General features: G+C 50.8%; 1 protein-coding gene across 1 annotated transcript; it reads right to left on the bottom strand.

Annotated features, from left to right (window-relative positions):
• Positions 1–6,811: 6,811 nt before the first annotated feature.
• LOC307247312 (uncharacterized protein) lies at positions 6,812–16,850 on the bottom strand. The gene is made up of 11 exons (XM_080023453.1): positions 16,735–16,850; positions 13,205–13,311; positions 12,780–12,827; positions 12,231–12,426; positions 12,021–12,120; positions 11,345–11,562; positions 10,536–10,663; positions 10,119–10,254; positions 9,766–9,865; positions 8,512–8,587; positions 6,812–7,816 (listed from the first exon to the last, which is right to left on the bottom strand). Exons 1-11 carry the CDS (start codon positions 16,814–16,816, stop codon positions 7,721–7,723), a joined length of 1,287 nt encoding a protein of 428 aa, XP_079879579.1. The 5' UTR covers positions 16,817–16,850; the 3' UTR covers positions 6,812–7,720.
• Positions 16,851–18,472: the final 1,622 nt, after the last annotated feature.

Here is an 18,472-nt window from a genome sequence, read left to right as displayed (position 1 = left end):
TACAAACAGCTGATTCCTCAAAGTGTGGGGATGGTGGGGGAGCTCACCCTGTTTTCCACGACTGTACGTCACGTGAGAGAGAAAAAAAAAAAAACAACAACAAAAAAATAAACAAAAAAAAAAAAAAAACCCCAAAAAACCTCTTTCACGCTCCGCGTCACCAGCGCCCGACGCCGCGTGGAAGCGTCGTTCTTCGCTCAGCGGAAGCGGTCGGGGCCGGGGCTCGGAGCGCCCCCCCGAGGCCTCTCTCGCCATTACCGCGGAAAGCATCTTTTTTTTTTTCTCTCCCCCCCCCCTTTCCCCCTCCGTCCTCCGGGGACGTGGGGGACACGGGGGATGGAGACGTGGGGAAGCGGGGGATGGAGACGTGGGGGAAACGGGGGATGGAGACGTGGGGGAAACGGGGGATGGAGACGTGGGCGACACGGGGGATGGAGACGTGGGGGAAACGGGGGATGGAGACGTGGGCGACACGGGGGATGGAGACGTGGGGGAAACGGGGGATGGAGACGTGGGGAAACGGGGGATGGAGACGTGGGGGACACGGGGGATGGAGACGTGGGGGAAACGGGGGATGGAGACGTGGGCGACACGGGGGATGGAGACGTGGGGGAAACGGGGGATGGAGACGTGGGGAAACGGGGGATGGAGACGTGGGGGACACGGGGGATGGAGACGTGGGGGAAACGGGGGATGGAGACGTGGGGGACACGGGGGATGGAGACGTGGGGAAACGGGGGATGGAGACGTGAGGGACACGGGGGATGGAGACGTGGGGAAACGGGGGATGGAGACGTGGGGGAAACGGGGGATGGAGACGTGGGGAACCGGGGGATGGAGACGTGAGGGACACGGGGGATGGAGACGTGGGGAAACGGGGGATGGAGACGTGGGGGAAACGGGGGATGGAGACGTGGGCGACACGGGGGATGGAGACGTGGGGGACACGGGGGATGGAGACGTGGGGGAAACGGGGGATGGAGACGTGGGGGACACGGGGGATGGAGACGTGGGGAAACGGGGGATGGAGACGTGGGGACACGGGGGATGGAGACGTGGGGGACACGGTGGATGGAGACGTGGGGGACACGGGGGATGGAGACGTGGGGGACACGGGGGATGGAGACGTCCGTCTCGATGGAACAATTGTGGGCCACGCTTTTGTCCAGCGGATCACGGATAGAGATTTGGGCGCCCGTCAGCGTCGGTATATAATTCGTTTGTGATAATCGACACAAAAAGGAGCGAACTGAAAATGTCACCGCCCCCCCCCCACCCCGAGTGTTATGTCGCATTTAAAGTGTTTTTGTTGTTTTTGTTAAACAGGGCGTGTTTCAACGCTGTCCCCCGTCGTTGCAAAATGAAAGCACCAAAAAACACTAAAGTCGACGACGAGCGATGCCGCACAACGCGCCGACGTGGGAATAAGAAAAAGGAAAAAAAGGAGCCGCAGCGCTGCGGGGCTGGCACGCAGAGTTGACCCATCTCTGCCGGGACTCGAACCCGGAGCCTCTGGATTAGAAGTCCAGCGCGCTATTCCATTGCGCCACAGAGACTGCGCCGGAGACGGTGGGTGCGGCGCGGTTTAGATACTTCCGTCCTCCCGCAACGCTGCCGCCCCGCATCCCCGCAGCATCAGGACCACGGCCGGTCGGGAGCCTGTCGTGCCGGCTCTCGCCGGCAGAGGGCGCTGTAGCACAGCTCAATCCCAATACCGGCCCTTCGACACCGGTACCAATGGGGATAAGTCACTGGACACTCACCGGTGGACATCTTACGTGCACCCACGCACGCACGCATGCACTCACGCACCCCTGCTTGGAGTGCACCCCAGCAACCGGGCGTTGCTTTCCCCCTCCTTTCCTCCCTTATTTACTGCCATAACTTTGACGGGAAGAGGCCACGGGAGCAGTTGTAGTTTCAGTTTTCCTGGACTTAACTGGACCCAATTCACTTTTCCAGTACATGTTGTCGTCCAGTGTCTATGTTTTTGTGTAAATGTTGTTCGTTTCCATGTTTGCTTGTCTCACCGTGGTGATTCTCCCCCTCTCGGAGTGGTGATCAGTTGTTTATCGATCCAAACATGATGAATAGTTCTCCAAAGAGGGGGGTTGGTGGTGGCTCTCCATAACCAACAACTGTGCTCTTGTCATCCCACAGGTCGTCCACAGGACAGAGTTATTGCAGCAGTTCTTGATGATTTAAGAATTAATAAAGAGTTGTATTGCAGGTGGAGAACTTGAACTCCACTTGCAGACTAACTCTGTCCTGGATGCAATGTCATACAAATACTCTGTGTTGTATGCCCAGCCTGCTGACAGCACAGGTTAAAAAAACAAAAAAAAAAAGAATGCAGCTGAGGGATTTCAAAGCACAAGATTCAAAATTCAAGAGGTTTATTCGTCACATACATAAACATACGTTCATACCTAGATGCAGTGAAATGTCTTTGCAACGCACCCGGAGATTATGCACAATAAGTACTAAACTGAACATAATAGTTAACCTAATTCCTACCTAGCAACTAACTGAAACTAATTGATTCCTAAAACGTAACGTCGCCTTAGTCAATAGAATAATATAAAAAAACATGCTCAATTGGTACTAAGGGGCCCAAAGTGTGCCAAGAAAATATCCCCCACACCATCACACCACCACCACCAGCCTGAACCCTTGATACGAGGCAGGATGGATCCATGCTTTCAAATTCTGACCCTATCATCTGAATGTTGCAGCTGAAATCGAGACTCCTCAGACCAGGCAACGTTTTTCCAATCTGCTATTGTCCATTTTTGGTGAGCCGGTGCGAACTGCAGCCTCGGTTTCCTGTTCTTAGCTGACAGGAGTGGCGCCCGGTGTGGTCTTCTCGACGTGGTATTCAGCAGACCTTGGTTGTAACCAGTGGTTATTTGAGTAACCGTTGCCTTCCTATCGCCTCGAACCAGTCTGCCCGTTCTCCGCCGCTCACTGGATACTTTCTCCTTTTCGGACCTTGCTCTGCAAACCCCAGAGATGGTTGTGCGTGAAAATCCCAGTCGGTCAGCAGTTTCTGAAATGCTCGGACCAGCCCGTCCGGCGCCAACAACCAGGCCACGTTCGAAGTCACTTAAATCCCCTTTAAGTGCCCCCCCCCCCCCCAAAGGGCCGCAAACAATAAAAGGGTCTGCAAAACGGGTTAACATGCCCGTGTTTATTTAGTGTATGACACTGTATACGCTATATACGCTGATAGTGTGCTCCCCTACAGGAGAGATTATGACGATATGTGTGATGGGGTTTTCACTCATCTGTTTGTAGGGATGGCTAGAACTGTTTGTGCGTAACGCAACCCACGCATCTAATGGTCTCGTGAAAATTTACTCAGGGTGATTGAGGCAAACATCATTTATTCATTTGTTGAGCATGTGCTACCGATGAAATATTAGAAAATCAGCCAGCACTGTGCAGTGTATGTCGGGGTGGTCAAATTTGGAGGCGTAGGGGGATAGAAAACCACGCAGTGTTGCAACTGAAGATCTTAATCATTCCGCGGGTGATAAGAAAAATGTGCTTAAAATACAAAAGTGCCTTGGGTCGTACGTTTGTCCCGACCCCGTACATCGCCAAAGAGTGTATTGTGACCCTGCTCAACCCCGGTCGTTTTGGCGGTGTCGATGAACTGCACACCGCTGTCAAAGATCAAACCGGTAAAAAGAAAGACGCGCAGAACCGGGCGTGAAAACAAGACGCTCACACCCTCCGTGCGCACCTGTAGTTCCCTCGCACCGTACGCCGCCCGGCGTTTCCAGGGAAAGCTAGTCGGCGCGACGGGCAGTTCGTTTCGGGCGGATCCGGTGGATGTGAGCGAGGCGCGCGGATGGAAAAGGCGCTTCCACTCGGCTGACGTGTACGGACGCGTTGTCAAGAGGTGCGCAGGCGCGGTATTTCTAAGCGCGCCGATGTTGATCGAAGCACGTGTACCGAAGAAGCGTCGGATTGACGTGGGGGTGGTGGTGGGGGTTTACCCTGTTGCTCGTTAGACCAACCGGCGAGCAAGGGGCATGCAGCCACACTGCTCAAACCACACCATCCGGCCACCTCAGGGCTGTCTTGTCAAGTGATGAGGAAATACAGCAGAAATACGTGTTGTAATGATTCTGTGGTAGATTTGTTGACAAAAGACAACCTGGAGTGTGTGCTTTGTTTGTGCAGGGGCCACAATCCCGTAACGTAACATTTTTTTTTATAACCAGTCAACAAAGAAAAAGAAAACATATGACGTAGTGATATTGTGTTCACATCGGGGTTTTTTTTGTTGTTTTTTTTAAACATTCAACAGTCTGCGACAGTTTAGTTTGTTAGAAGAAAAAAAAAAAAAATCCAATCAAAATGAACGAAATAATTAATACGTCAGAGAAAAACGAATAAATAAAAGCACAAAAAAAAACCGTGACAAACCGAACCGAGGAAAATGACCAACAAAAAAAACCGGCGGATCGCAAACCCCCGACCCACGGCCGCGCGATGGCTGATCTACATCGTGCGTTTGCACCGACATGCATGGTGATATCGGCATCCCTTTCCCAGGAAAATGACTGATCTTGTTTTGAACAACGTTGATCTTATCAAACTTTCCCGAAACTCTTTGCTCCGCCCTCTCCTGGGTGGCGTGTACCCTGGGAGTTGAGCTACTCGCCCGCCCGGTCGATTGATGATTGATGATCACAGACATGCCCTTGCATTTCAATAGCCGTGTTGTTTTAATGGGTTGGGCATGTCAGCGCCGCGCCGCACCGCGCCGCACCGCACCGCGCCGCGCAGACGGGCATCATTCATTTGGGCATCATCAGTCCGATCCCCCAAGAACGACCAAAGTGGAACGTCGCGCCGCTCCTGTAGCCGGCCCGAAAGGAAAGGATTGCGCAACGGCAGCGGCATGAGCCCTCGTCGCAGCTCCCGCAGCTTGCCTCGGCTGTTTTCACTTGGCGTGGACGCCCGCCAAGATTCCTGTTCAGACTTAAAAAAAAAAAAAAAAAAAAAAAGTGCGGAGCTCGTCTGTAAAGAGGCTCGTGGTGTTTTTAAGGGAGATGGCAATCTCCATCAATCCCCGCTGATCTGATAACCCCTTTTTCCAACGGCTTTTTTGAGGCCCAAGGGGGTCGCCCCTGTACCCGACGAGGATCTCTCCCCGTCGCCGTGCCGACCGCACCGGACGCCCGCGGACTGGCTGGTCTCCGCCGCCGCCCCGCACGAAGTGGACATTAACTTGACGTGACGTCTGCACGGGAGAACAGGGCGACACAGATGTCCCGTTTTTCCCAAACCGGAAATAGCCGTCGGGCGGGGGGGGAACAAATCTCTCGAGGTGATCTCGGGGGGGGGGGCTACGGGATGGGACTGACGAGACGGTACAGCGGGACACGGCGACGGAAAGCCGCGGCGTCCGATTCCCGCACCCGGGCTCCGTTTCGCGGTCAAACTCGTGAACCTTTCCAGGAATCCCAGCATGTCATCGTGGGTAACCTCCGTCGGCCCCCCATTCGCTTTCCCAGACGATGACCGTGACGTTGAACATTTCCTGATTGTACAACCACGAGCACACAACATCAACTCTCTCTACACTTGGTGTATCTTTTGGACTGTAAGATGTTCCGGCATCATGTGGTTGCCAAAACCGGAAGCGTGGTGGGCTATAAAAGTATCATCTTTGTGCTTTGGACGTCTATACCCATCGACAAACAGCCTCACACCGTCGGCACTACCTCTTTATATCACCACGTCTCTTTTTCCTTTGTTCTTTCCTAAAAAGGATTGACTTTTTAATTTCATTACTCTGGAGTGTCGAGTCCGGCCTTTTAGAAAGAAAGGAATGATTCATCCATGTTGACTTTTCAATATCATTTCAGTCTTTGTTTCCGCTTTTTTGAATCCCCTCCTTTCACCTTTAAACCCAAATAATCCTGTGCGTGAACCTCTGAACCCCCGATGGGGAAAAAAGTAGGTCCATTTATCACTTCACATTTTCCTGTTAAAAAATTGTATATGTCACAGTTTTCTACGACAGGGACTGGGAGTGCCGAATGTATTGTTAGGGAGTGAACATGTGGGACCAAGATGTTGAAATAAGAGGATGTTAACAAGGACATAAATAGGTTAAAAAAGGGCGGGACGCGAGGAAATGGATCGATCAGGCATTTTTATGAGGCTTTCCAAGAAGACATTAGTGAGTCCATTTTATGCGTTTTCAAAGAAGCTTCAGGAAAGGATGAATTTAGTCCCCATTGTCGGGGTGTTTCGTCTCGTGACTTCCAAAACCAGATAAAGACACTTAGCACATCAGCTAACTGGAGGCCTATGCGCTTATACAGTAAGTGCCATTCTTTTGCAGAAATGCTTCAGTTAAGCCTTGAACATATTCTTGACAATTATCCATCTCGGGTGTTTGCCAACTTTTATCCTGCCACGGCACCATTTAAAATTAAAGAATGCCACGACACTCTGTGTCCTATAACATGTCATTAAAACAACTGTCCTTATTATTGTGGCCGACGGAGAGTTCTCACTTTCAGTGTGAAACCTGATCTTTTTGTGACGAACGCAGAGCAGTTATCCTGACTGGAGACAACGGATTTGCCTTGAAGTTTTGATCCGGCAACACAAGAGCTCACTTCCATTATTTGCTTATTTTAAGTGGAATTTGGAAAATACATTGCACAGCGGTCGAAAAACTCTCATTGAATCCAAAAAATAAAAATCTCACTTTTAATTTTCATCACTTTGTCGATTAGGACAATGGCGGACCACAACGCGGAGAAAACACAGGAGGCAGATGTACAAAGTAAAGGATAAAAAAAAATTCGGCAGACTTTATTGAATGCTGGAAATGCACAAAGGAAAATATGAGGGGGGCAAAATACATAGAAGGACAACACACACCCTCCATGGAGGGATACTATATGCGGTGAAATAACATAGCATGTAAAACAATGGCTGCTACAGTATGCTGTGACCACGATGCATCGTGAGGGCAACTTTTTGCTTGTGCCAAGCGCAGCCTCATCATCAAGCGTCTTTGCAATGACGGGAGTTTCCGAAAAGCCAGCAGAGATCCCGACAGCGGATTAAGTTGGGTGAACGCCGCGCAAAGCCGAAAAACCTTTGCGGTTGTGGCCGCTTCCCCACCGCACGCTACCCGAGTGGCGTTTTCAGGGCTCCACGGCACAGGGGACAGGGGGTTGTGGACACCAGCTGATTGTAGAGGGGAGGCTAGGTGGAATTAGCAGATGGAACATGCCATGACAGGGCTCCTATGCTGACTGGGTGGATGGGGTGTGGTGCAGAGTGTGTGGATGGGGTTTTACACCTGCCGCAGCGATTGCGGGTGCGGCCGCTCAAGCCGCCCCATCCCACCACGGTGGTTAACAGTGAAATGGAATATTACCTGAAGGGGCCAGTGTGTGTGATTTTAAGACAAACTGTACATCGTTTTTGACGCAGACTTCTACAAACCCGGCGTTGGACTGGAGTTCAGGGAGAGGCCATCCAAGTTTGTTCCCAGGGAGAACAAACCAGGGGAATGGAGGCGCTGATGAGGCGTCGGCGTCGTCCGCGGAGCTCGGAAATTGTTCCCGCGAGGAGATGGCGCCGAGAAAACAAAACACAGAACTCTGACCACGAGTTTCCGTGGAAATATCCGAGACAATCAGTTTCATACTGGGCTGGTTTAGAACATTTCCCCGTCTCAGGAAACAGACTTTTTGTGTTCTTGTTCCACGGCGAAGCTGATCACGGAGTCCTGCTCTTCCTCTGCCAGGACGTACATCTTCCAGGTGTGGTTCTGGAGCGGACCAAGGCAAAAGGACCACGCTATGTCAAAATAAAGTCCTGAGAATAGTAATGGCATTTGTGCAATATTCAAGCAACATACCAAAAACACTGTTATAATAAGACTTGAGACACTGTAATAATTAAGTATGTACATAATAATTATTATACACAAAATAATCATAACAATAATGAATCCTGCGCATAGTACTTTGTATATATTTTTTATTTATTTGGCTATTTCTGCTCTGTACTTTTTGCTATTTTTATTTTATTTCTTATTTTTCAGACCGTTAAGCTTTTACCTTGTATATGATTGAAATTCCTTGTATATAAATGAAAATGTCCTTGGCGGAATAAACAGATTCTGGTTCTTAATGAGCTCCAACGCACAGGTTAGTTTGACCAAGAGCCGTAGCGTGTATCCTCGCCCCGGGCCCCCGTCGCCCACGGCCCTATCAGGATCCAATTCTCTGGATATCAAATAACATATATGGATGTGGCATAACACGTAAATAACTCTTGTGCGCTTTTGAAAATGCTACAGCAGGTGTAATTGTCTCGGGTTACGGTTGGCTCCCTGGAACATTGGAGTACCGCTTTAAATACAAAGAGGAAATACCAACAGCCTGACAGGTAATGAGAGCGGAAACAACAGATACGACAACGACAGTTGGCGTGTTGGCCTGGACCACGGATGGCTCTTACCTCATTGTTGTTGTGTACAATGCCTCCGAGCAAATCCCGCGGCTCTGGCACTTTGGGGAAGAGCTTTTCCTTGTGCCTGCATGAAGATGAATGACGATCAAAACGGGGCGAAGGGGCGAAACTCACAAAGCAACTGCTCGGCTTTTGCGGCCGCTCAACAGATAGGCCAGTAACAGGAAAAGCCAGCGTGTCATGTCGCAACGCACCCGCGAGCGGCTGAAATGCACCGCTAACCGCGTCGGTGCTATTTGCACCGATTATTCAAACAAGGTATTATGCATACATTAGGCGCCAAATTGGCGCTACCTAGGGCTGCCAACTGTCCCGTATTAGCCGGGACGTCCCGTTTATTGGGCGGTTGGGCCCGACGGGACTGTATATTGACTGCTGATCACTGGGATCACCAGGCGGCTTCGCAGAGCCTGGATCCGGTACAACAGCAGCAGCAGATCACGAGATCCCCTGTCATCCAATCCCACGCCCCCTCATATGCGCATCGGTTGTACGAATAGCGTAAATGGCAAACACCTCTGGCAAATCATTTTTTGGTAATGTCTGCTGTTGTATGGTTGGTTTGGCATGTGCAAATATGGATAAAGCTGCAAAAAATAAAAGACTGCACAAACAAGGCGTGGGTTAAGCCCATCAGCGGTGGAAAAGGAGACTTGGTGAGTCAGCTTGCTGGTGCTCTCGCCCCACCAGGATTTTGGACCGAGCAGCCCCTCCAATCATTTCCTCAGAGTTTTACATTTTCCATTCAACACTTTAAAACCAAATTTTATTTGTTATATATTATATTTATTTAAGACTGATATCTCGATAAACAGTCAAGTGTGGAGCAGTGGCGTAGAAAACGCATAATAGAGACCCCATTATGCATTTACGCTACGCTGCACGTGCCCTTGTCTCCAAATAAAACCGCTGAAAAACAGTGTGTTTATTATTTTGGATGTACTTATTCAACCCCTTTTCCGAATTGAAGAAAACAAAGAAAAGCAGATTTACTTTGCCACGTGGATAATTGCGATCAGACGCACAAATTGCACTCAGCAGAAAAACTTTGTGGGCGTGTTTGTCATATCCCGAGCGCAATATCTTTCATGAGTCCGACGCTGCGACAGCGTAGACAGCGGGCGCAATTGACGCGCAAACCATGGGGCCATTAGCTGGCCACAATCCATCTCTTTGTGAATTCACCCCCAAATGTTAGCTGGAGTATGTTAAAAAGCAGTCGTCTGGTAAGGGGTTACGTACCTCTGGCAACAAACGAGAAAAATGGCCAAAACGGCCGCGAGCACAACCGGGATGATGATGGTCGTCACATAGAGGAGCTGATTCGGATTTGAGTTTTTACCTGCACGAACAATAACAGGAGGGTGAATTTATGTTTCAGTAAACATTCAAACTAGCTCGTTTAAGGTTTGACCCACCTCCCCCCCCACACACACTTTTTGGTCACAGCAAAAATCTCATTCTGAAATATTCCATCCTTGCAAGCGATACGTTTGTGTCAAATGCACGTGTAAATGTGTCAAATGTGTAAATGTTTATGTGTGCAAATGCAAAATGTGTCTGTTGTCATGTAAAAACCGAGGTGAAAGCCGTACCGTAGCGCTCCTCTTCACCCGGCAGGGTCCATCCAATTCTGTTGTGTAAATAGGCCGCGACGGTGATGCGGTACTCACAACGATCTGTGTACACCAACTTTGTTGAGTGTCCTTCTCTTTCATTTACTTCTTTTCTCTGTGAAGAAACAAGAGTTACGTTGGTCACGGCTCATAGTGCGAACCGGCCGCAATAATATTCCTGTTATTTTTGTGTGTGGGTGTGTGTGTGTGTGTGTGTGTGTGCGCGCGCGCGCGCTTCCCCACGGTTCGACCGTTCCCACCGTCAGAGCAATGTGGGAAAACATAAATTTGCAGTTCGCGCTCGGGGCCACAAGTGTTTGTTTGCATAGTTGCGTTGCGCTGGGTGAAATGGAATGTATTTAAAGTCGCCGCCATGTGAGGCGGGGCAGGTGTCACCTTCATTTTACCACACTCAGTGTAGTTGACTTCATACGTCCAGCCGGACACACCGTCAGGAGGGGTCCAGCTTATTATCAGGAAGTCCTCGTCTCGTCTTACGTCCCACTGCAGGGGATTGAGTCGAACTGTACAGTTGAGAGAGAGAGAGAGAGACTTGTAGTCAAGCAGATGACTGCCTGTGCAGTTCAATATAAAAATATAATGATGAACCCTGCGCGCGTGCGCACACGCACACACACACACACACACACACACACACACACACACACACACACACACACACACACCCTCCCCCTCCTGGTTCTCTTTTCTGCTCATTTGTTGCTCCAGATGTAACAGCGAGGGGCTATTTGCCATTTTATTTTTTTCTTGACTTGATGTTCGCGATGTTGTTTCTGTGTTTCACTTGTGGTGATTATCTCGGCGAAGCGATGGTGATTAGTTGTTTAGTTGGTAGGGTAAAAGAAAAGGGCCGTTTTCCGCCTCTCGTTGTGAAATACAACAAAGACATATTCAATGAATACGTTTATAGTGGTGAAATGCCTCCCGTGAAACATTTCGCCACCAACACACGTACGCACACAGTTTTACACCATCCAGTGCAGGATAACAAGCCTCTAAACTATGTCGCCCTAAAGGAAGTAAGAACAGTTTCTCAAATGAACTCAAGAGCAAGGAAGGAAGCATTGTGAATTTCGACATTTCAATTTTAAAGCACCGAAACCCCGGAGGGGATTTTGAAAGTGAACGGATGCTCCCATGGGGTTTGCACGAGGCCTCATGTCTCGTTTTTTACGTCTACCCACCGTTGTACATCATATCTTTGAGGTAGATGTTCCTCACGGGAGAATCGCCCAGGGTTCCATTCAACAGGAAGTAGATCAGATGATGAAAGAAGCCGCCATGTAGGTTACATCCCGTCCTGGCTGCGCCAGTGTATTGGTAGTCAGGGCACTCCTTCAAGGCACTTAAGGCGGAGCAACCATCCGCTGACGGCACGCTTGCGCTAGTTACCTTTGCTGACCTGGAAGAAAGTTAATTCAAAGGGATAAGGGAAAGGGGAAAAAGTGAGAGAGTGAAATAATTATAATCTCTGGGCCTCAATCACAAAACATGCCCACCATCCGTCTACATACCGTACAAGCAGGGTGGCATTGTTGGGTGTTTCTTATATGAATTCCGTTCTTTGGTGTGGTCAAAATGTACGCGTGTATTATGTACACGTGGCTTTTACTTTGAATACCTTGTTCTTGTCCCGATGGCTTCTACTCTGAACTCTCGTCCCTTGCAACTCGCCCCCAGGGGGAAGATATACGTTTGCGAAGCCCGACCTTCCAGTGAGGAGGCGTATGCCAAAAACCCACCCAAACAAAAAAAAAAAAAAAAATGCATTCTTCCCATGGGAGCGAGAGTCAACACTCCCCCTCCTCGTTTTTCTCCCCTCTCTTTGAACGAGAGAGAGTAGTGGAGAGAAAATCCTACCGGAAGAAGAGCTGGAAGTCGGTTGCGCCGCTGGCCGGGCGCCAGGAACAGCTCGTCGCGTCGGAGGAGAGGAGGAAACATTCAAAGTCCTCCGCCAGTTCTGGGGAAGGGGGCAGGCGGTGAATGGCGATAAATGGCTCTTTAGAGATTCACACGACAACAACTGAAAAAAAACAAAAAACCTGTGGTCGTCAACGGAAATTCACATACCCGGAGAGGTGATGTTGACGAACGCGGGATCGCCCTCCTCGACCGTGTATTCACAGGGGTAGCCGGCGTGCGCGGGATCACCCTCCTGGTCTGCGCTCAGACAGGCGGCTCGGAGCGAATACTTGAGGAATCCTCCCCCCATGGTCACGAGTTCACGGTGCCGTGTTTCACTCTGCCGACGGCTAATGTATTCAGTCTGAGAGGACACAAACAAAAGAGCAAAGGACTCGGATCTGGACCGGCCGCAAAGAAATACATTTTTTTGCCTCAACACAAGAGTCGGGGCAGAGTGGACTGTTATTGTCAGAGACTGTATGAAATCATTACTCGCAATTCATCTCGTATCCCTTACCACGAGGGAAAAAAAAAATGACAATCTAACATTTGGAACACGGGCACATGGCAGATTGACACCCGGGGAGCGTCGTCTATCAAGCCACTCCCCGGAGAGCGCGCCAATCGACGGAGAAGCGATCGCGGGTTAGAGATTTGAAGTCGGAACGTAAGTAAGTAAGTAAGTAAGTAAGTAAGTAAGTAAGCAAGCCACACCTCCTTTCCCTTCGCCAACTCCTCCGTCCCCGTGGCGGGGTGCTGGACCTACAAAGGCAGAAACATTACGGATCAATTATGACTGCACTGGCCAATAAGTACAACGTAGAAATGACATGAAAACCAACAGAGCAATCATTCTACGCCACATATGTAGACTATGTAGAGGATTGGTTCTCACGCTCTTGTGTAATAAACCCATATAGAACAATCAATGCATAGAACTGCGAGTACCGACTATTAAGAAGTATTTTTCTTGAGCGTCTCTCAAAGTCCATAATGTTGGGAGCGGGCTGGTTAAAATACAGGCCGGCTTTTGTCAACATCAGCTGAGAAGGGACTTGACGGGAGGGACACCCCACGTGTACCCGATGCAACAACTCCCCCACTCTGTTCACTCGCACTTTACGGTATCGTGCACCCACCAAATAATAACAGCAGCTTTGCAAATCTTTCGGCGGTAACCACGTCAGCACGGCACAGAACTCGTCTTCCCAGGAGAGCGAGAAGTTCCGTGCTGGCAAGGTTTGACCTAAATTGGGGAGAAGAGGAAAGGCAGGGAATAAAAGCAAAAATAATAAAAGAATATAGCTGCAGGCAGCAATGTGCAGGAAATAAACGATAACTAACGTACTACTACACAGCGTGAACTTGAAACCACCCCGTCAACCACAAATAATACGCTCGGGGGGAGGGACAGACGCGGGGAAGGCCGACGCGGTTTTCCCAGTTCCCGCGGAAGGTGGCACCGCTTCCCGCCGTCTCTCTCGTCTGGACCCGATACAGACTTTGAGCGCTTTCTGAACTTTTGACTGCGTGAGCAAGAGACACCTTATGTAACCAAACAACTTTTGTAAACACACACCTTTCGCCTGTGCCGCGCACACACACACACACACACACACACACACACACACACACAGACACGCACATCGAGCTCAGAGCAGGCACACACGCGGGGATGAACAGGATCTTGACCTCCTTGTCTGGGTTAGGGTTCTCTGGGCAGCCCGGCGCAGTGACGGTCGACTGCCGGCCCCGGGAAACACTTCCGGCGTCCTTGTTTTGAAGCCGTGACACGTGTTTTGGCCAGCGGGGGAACGCGACGGGCTCGTACAAAACCCAAAAATGTGCAAAGTAAAACAGCTCACATCGATGGATTACCTTTTTTCTGACGCTCGGACGTGGGAATATATTGCGCGTCTCCGTTTGGAATAGTCCAAGTCTGCCGTCGGCTGGGCCGTGATCACACAAACGCAACGATCATTTGGGATGCGTCGATTTAGCAGCCGCACTCTTTTTTTTTTTTTTTAAACAGCTCTTATTTTGAGATTACAAGAATGCTCCCCCAACGGAAATGTAGAACTGGCAGAAGCTTGTAATTGAATACCGCGATTCGCAGCTCCAGAAATGGGTTGATACAGCAGTGCGTGTTTGCGGGGCCCCCGAATAGTAAATTCTTATATTTTGTGAACCCACACGGCCGCCAAAGACACCCAGCCCCGGTTTTCCATTGCAGTAAATGTATTAGTGAACTTGCTTTCGGCTGTCCCTTATAATGTCCTTCTAATTCAACTGCTCTTGGGATGTCCCTACATGCAGTATGATGAGATGGGGGGTCGGCTGGACATAAAATAAAGAAGAAAAAAGGCTTTCATAATAGTTGTTGTGGCTTTAGGTGGCCGAAAACTTCGAAACCACAGTTTCCACATTTTTCCGGTGCTTACTTCCTCATAATCACAATCGGGTTAATCATTTCTTCTGGTGAAGTTTGGTGCAAGTGAGGGCAGATCTTTAAAAATGGGCAAATACAAAGTTCATTCGATCAGTCTTCAAAAGCCGAAAATTATTTTAAATGTTTTACGTCCCGTGTCTCGATTTCTTACAAACAAACGTGGCGAAGAGGAAGAGGGACGCTGCTGTTTGCTGCTGTCAGGTGGCACAACAAAGCCGAGGAGTCTGAGAATAAAGTATACACACACACACACACACATATAAATAAATAAATATATATATCTATTTATTTATATACATACATACACACACACAGTATATATACTGTATCCTCAGTGATGTATCCTGGGGTCATCAGGTGTGTTTGAACATCATACCCAGGCGGGGGTGATCAGTCCCCGGCTTGCATCCCAGCAGCAGTTAACCATTGGGCCTCCCTCTTCAGCCAGAGCCACTTGGTGGCCCTCTCTGCGGCATCGATGGTTGATTCGATGGCCCTCATCTTCGCCAAGCCCACGATGCCTAGCTTGGTCAAGACGCTGCATAGAGACTGGCCTGCAATTGCTGGGGGCCATGGTATCGTCCTTTTTCTGGGATGCCGTGCAGAATGTAGGGGGCTGAAAGGCGTGGAGATCCCGGGCTCCGGGGGGTGATCCCCGGCCGGGCTCCTCCTGCGTCTCACCGGGGCTGGCGCCTGTGCGACGCTCTTCATGCTCCCTCTCTCTGCATTTCATCCGGGGCCGTGTGATTTTTTAGGCCTCGCTCGTTCTCACAAAGCTCGCCGCAGGTGCCTCCAACGGTGTTCATCATTATCGCTTGTTCGTTTGCCTGCGTCGTTGCCGTTGAAACCGTCCTATTGGGGATCTCGTCCTCCCCCCCTCCTCGGGATCCCCTGGATGTATTTCTTTGTCGGTTTGCCCGTAGCTTTATTGGGTTGTCTCCCTCGCGGAGGACTCGGAGGTGGGGGCCGCCGGCCCAACCTGAGCCGCGCCGTCTTCCCGGGCTGTCAGCGCAGACGCTTCCTGGGTGTCACTGGCTAAGCCAGACACGCAGCTTTAAGAGTACTTCCTTGAGGAAGCGCTGGGATGCATCCTCAGTGATGTATCACACACACATGTACATGTACACACACACACACAAATATATCACGTATATACACACACACACACACACATATATATACAGGTATATACTGTATATATACACACACACACACACACACACATTTTAGTAGTTTTAGAGCTTATTGTCCCTAATCACCGGCTGTCAGTGTGGTGTGCTGTGTGACAACTAAAGATTCTTCTTCGTCCTGACGTTTCACTGCATGTACGTATGACCGCATGTACGTGACCTGTGGGAGAACAGGAGCACAGTTTTGGGGTTTTTTTTTTTTTGCTATAAAGAATTTCCGGTCCTCATGGCCGGAGCAAGGTCCCGCGCCAGCAGTCCCGACAGATTTCGGCGAACCGCCACGCCCACGCACACACACACACACACACAGTAGTAAAACGTTGACGTGTAGCTTCCCGTCTTCGTCTCAGCTGCACGTCCCGTCCACGTTCGTACGCTGGGCGAAGGGTGAAAACCGGCGGCGAACGTCTTGCGTGTGTGTGTGTGTACAAACCCGGCGAACGGAGCGGCGATTCCGACGCGCCAGGGGCGGGGAGCGGCTCCCATCACGCACCGGCAGCCGAGGCCGGCGTCATGAATTGCGGCCGGTTTTTCCCACCCGGACGTGGCCGCGGTCAATGCGTGTCGCGACGAAGCGCTCGGCCGTCCCCGCGCGTCAGAACATCCGCGGGCGACCTGCGCGCTTGGCGTCGTTCGTGTTGGAAGCGGCTGGTTTTCGCCCCCGCGTTCGGCCAAAATACACCCGTTTTGGGAGGACCGGGAGACTTGGGTTCAGGGATTCCCGGTGGGCGTTCCTCCGCCCGAACTTGACCCCGCGTGGGAACCCAATTCACAACTCCGAGCCCAATGACTCGTGTATCGTTCTCTCTCTCTCTTTTTTTTAAAAAAAATATTCCAGAGCTCGTCCATACACAACACCGACCGAATCAAACGAAGGGAGAGTCGGAAAATCGAACTCGATCAAGAACCGAAAAAAGGTCAATAAAATAAGAGCCGTCCCTCCCGACGCCAAACTTCTCCCCCGCACCGCAACAAACTCATACGAACAATGACGTCCACGACGTGAGGGGCGCCAGACGACGTTACCTACCCGCTCGCGAGTGAACCAGCGAAAGCAGGCAGCCTGCGAGGAATAGGTGGGAACCACGAATCCTCCCTGTCCCGGTTGCCATCGCGTCGCTTCTCGCCCGGGACCGCTCTCTCCACCCCCCCCCCCTCGGGCGGGCGCAAAAAGACGTCCGAAAGCTGGAGCTGGGGCCCGGGTCGAGTGGGCTTCGCCCCGCGGCGTGTCGTCACGGGGGAAGGCGGGAGCGAACGGGAAACTTGCGACGCAGGCGGGAGGACGAGACTCCCCCGGGCGGCGGAGTGAAAGCGCAACGACGCGTACGGCTGGTGTCGCAACTCGGAGAAACCCCCACCAAAGCGGCCGCTTTCCCCGCGACGGAGCAGGGGCGATCCGACAAGTGGAAGATCAACGAGATAGTGTCACAAAAAAAAAAACAACAACGCCCAACCAAACAACGCACCAAGTATCCCGATTTACAGGTACAGCTCGTACTATTAGAATGTCGTGAAAAAGTTCAGGTTTTGGGTTTTTTTTTGGTTTTTTTTTTTGTCGCTCATTTCAGAAAGTGAAACCCGTATATCATATCGATTCAATACACGGAGAGGGAAGTATTCCAAGCCTTTCTTTCTTGTAAATGTCCCACGGTCGTGGCTATAGATAATGAAAACCCCCGGAATTCAGCGCCTCAGAAAATTCGAATAGTACACAAGATCAACAAAAAAACCAAAACAAGGATATTTTAAACACAACTGCCAGGCTTCTGAAAAGTGTGTTGGCTGGGCCTCGTTTGGCATGAATTACTGCATCAGGCATGGAGGCCGTCAGCCCGTGGCGCCGCCCGGGTGTAATGGAAGCCCAGGTTGCTTGGACAGCAGCCTGCCAGGTCATCCGCATGGCTGGGTGTCTGGTGTCTCTCATCTTCCTCTCGACGAGACCCCGTAGATCCTCTGCGGGGTTTACGGCCAGGAACCAGCTTTTGGTCCCTTTTTCATGCTATTCTAATTGTATGAGATGTACCTGTCTATACATTTTGGTTGCCACACTTCCGAGGAAACGATACAAAAATATGCTGGGGGTTTTTTTTTATAAGGAGGTAAGACTACGATTGTATTCGGGAATTACCAGGACATAAGTAAAGTATTGATCCCTCAGTAAAAAGTAAGCACCTTCATGGTCGATGTATAGGTGCAATACTGTGAAGTGAAACAATCTGCTTGAAGCGAAGTCCGTTTGGACCACACACTGTGATCGGACGAGAGGCGTTCCATTTACACCGCGGTATTGAAATGACACGACGCTATCGTCGATATGGATGGAAAACATTGGTCGGAAAGGCTCTCATGTGTGTGTGGAAGTGGATTGTGTGTCTCTCCTCGCACTTTGCAAACACTGCATAACAGAGGACCAGAGGGAGGATCCGGCTGGGTTGATGTGGGGGTGTGGTCGGCCAAGGGGCGGCCGTCTGGGCCCCCTGCCGGCAGGGCCCCCTGCGGCCTGCGCCCGGTGGTTCCTGCCATGCTGTGACCTGGCGGGGCTGCGGAGAGCGCCGCCGGGGGCCACTTGTCATGGGTGTGGGTTGGGGTGCGGTAGGCGACTGTTTGGCCCTCGCTCCAGCGGAGCGGCCTTTCCGGGGCGGGTGCCCGGGTTCCACGCCTACAGCTGCGCCCTGTGCCTGCACATGGGGGCGGGCTGTATGTGTTCGCCTCAGGGATGCGGGGTCTCCAGCATCCAGCTTCTCTGGGGTCCTGGGAGAACTATTTGA

Source organism: Zeus faber, assembly GCF_960531495.2.
Source record: "Zeus faber genome assembly, chromosome: 22".
NCBI classification, from domain to species: domain Eukaryota; kingdom Metazoa; phylum Chordata; class Actinopteri; order Zeiformes; family Zeidae; genus Zeus; species Zeus faber.
The sequence above is the reverse complement of the archived record's forward strand: the minus strand, read 5'-3'. Positions and strand labels throughout refer to the sequence as shown.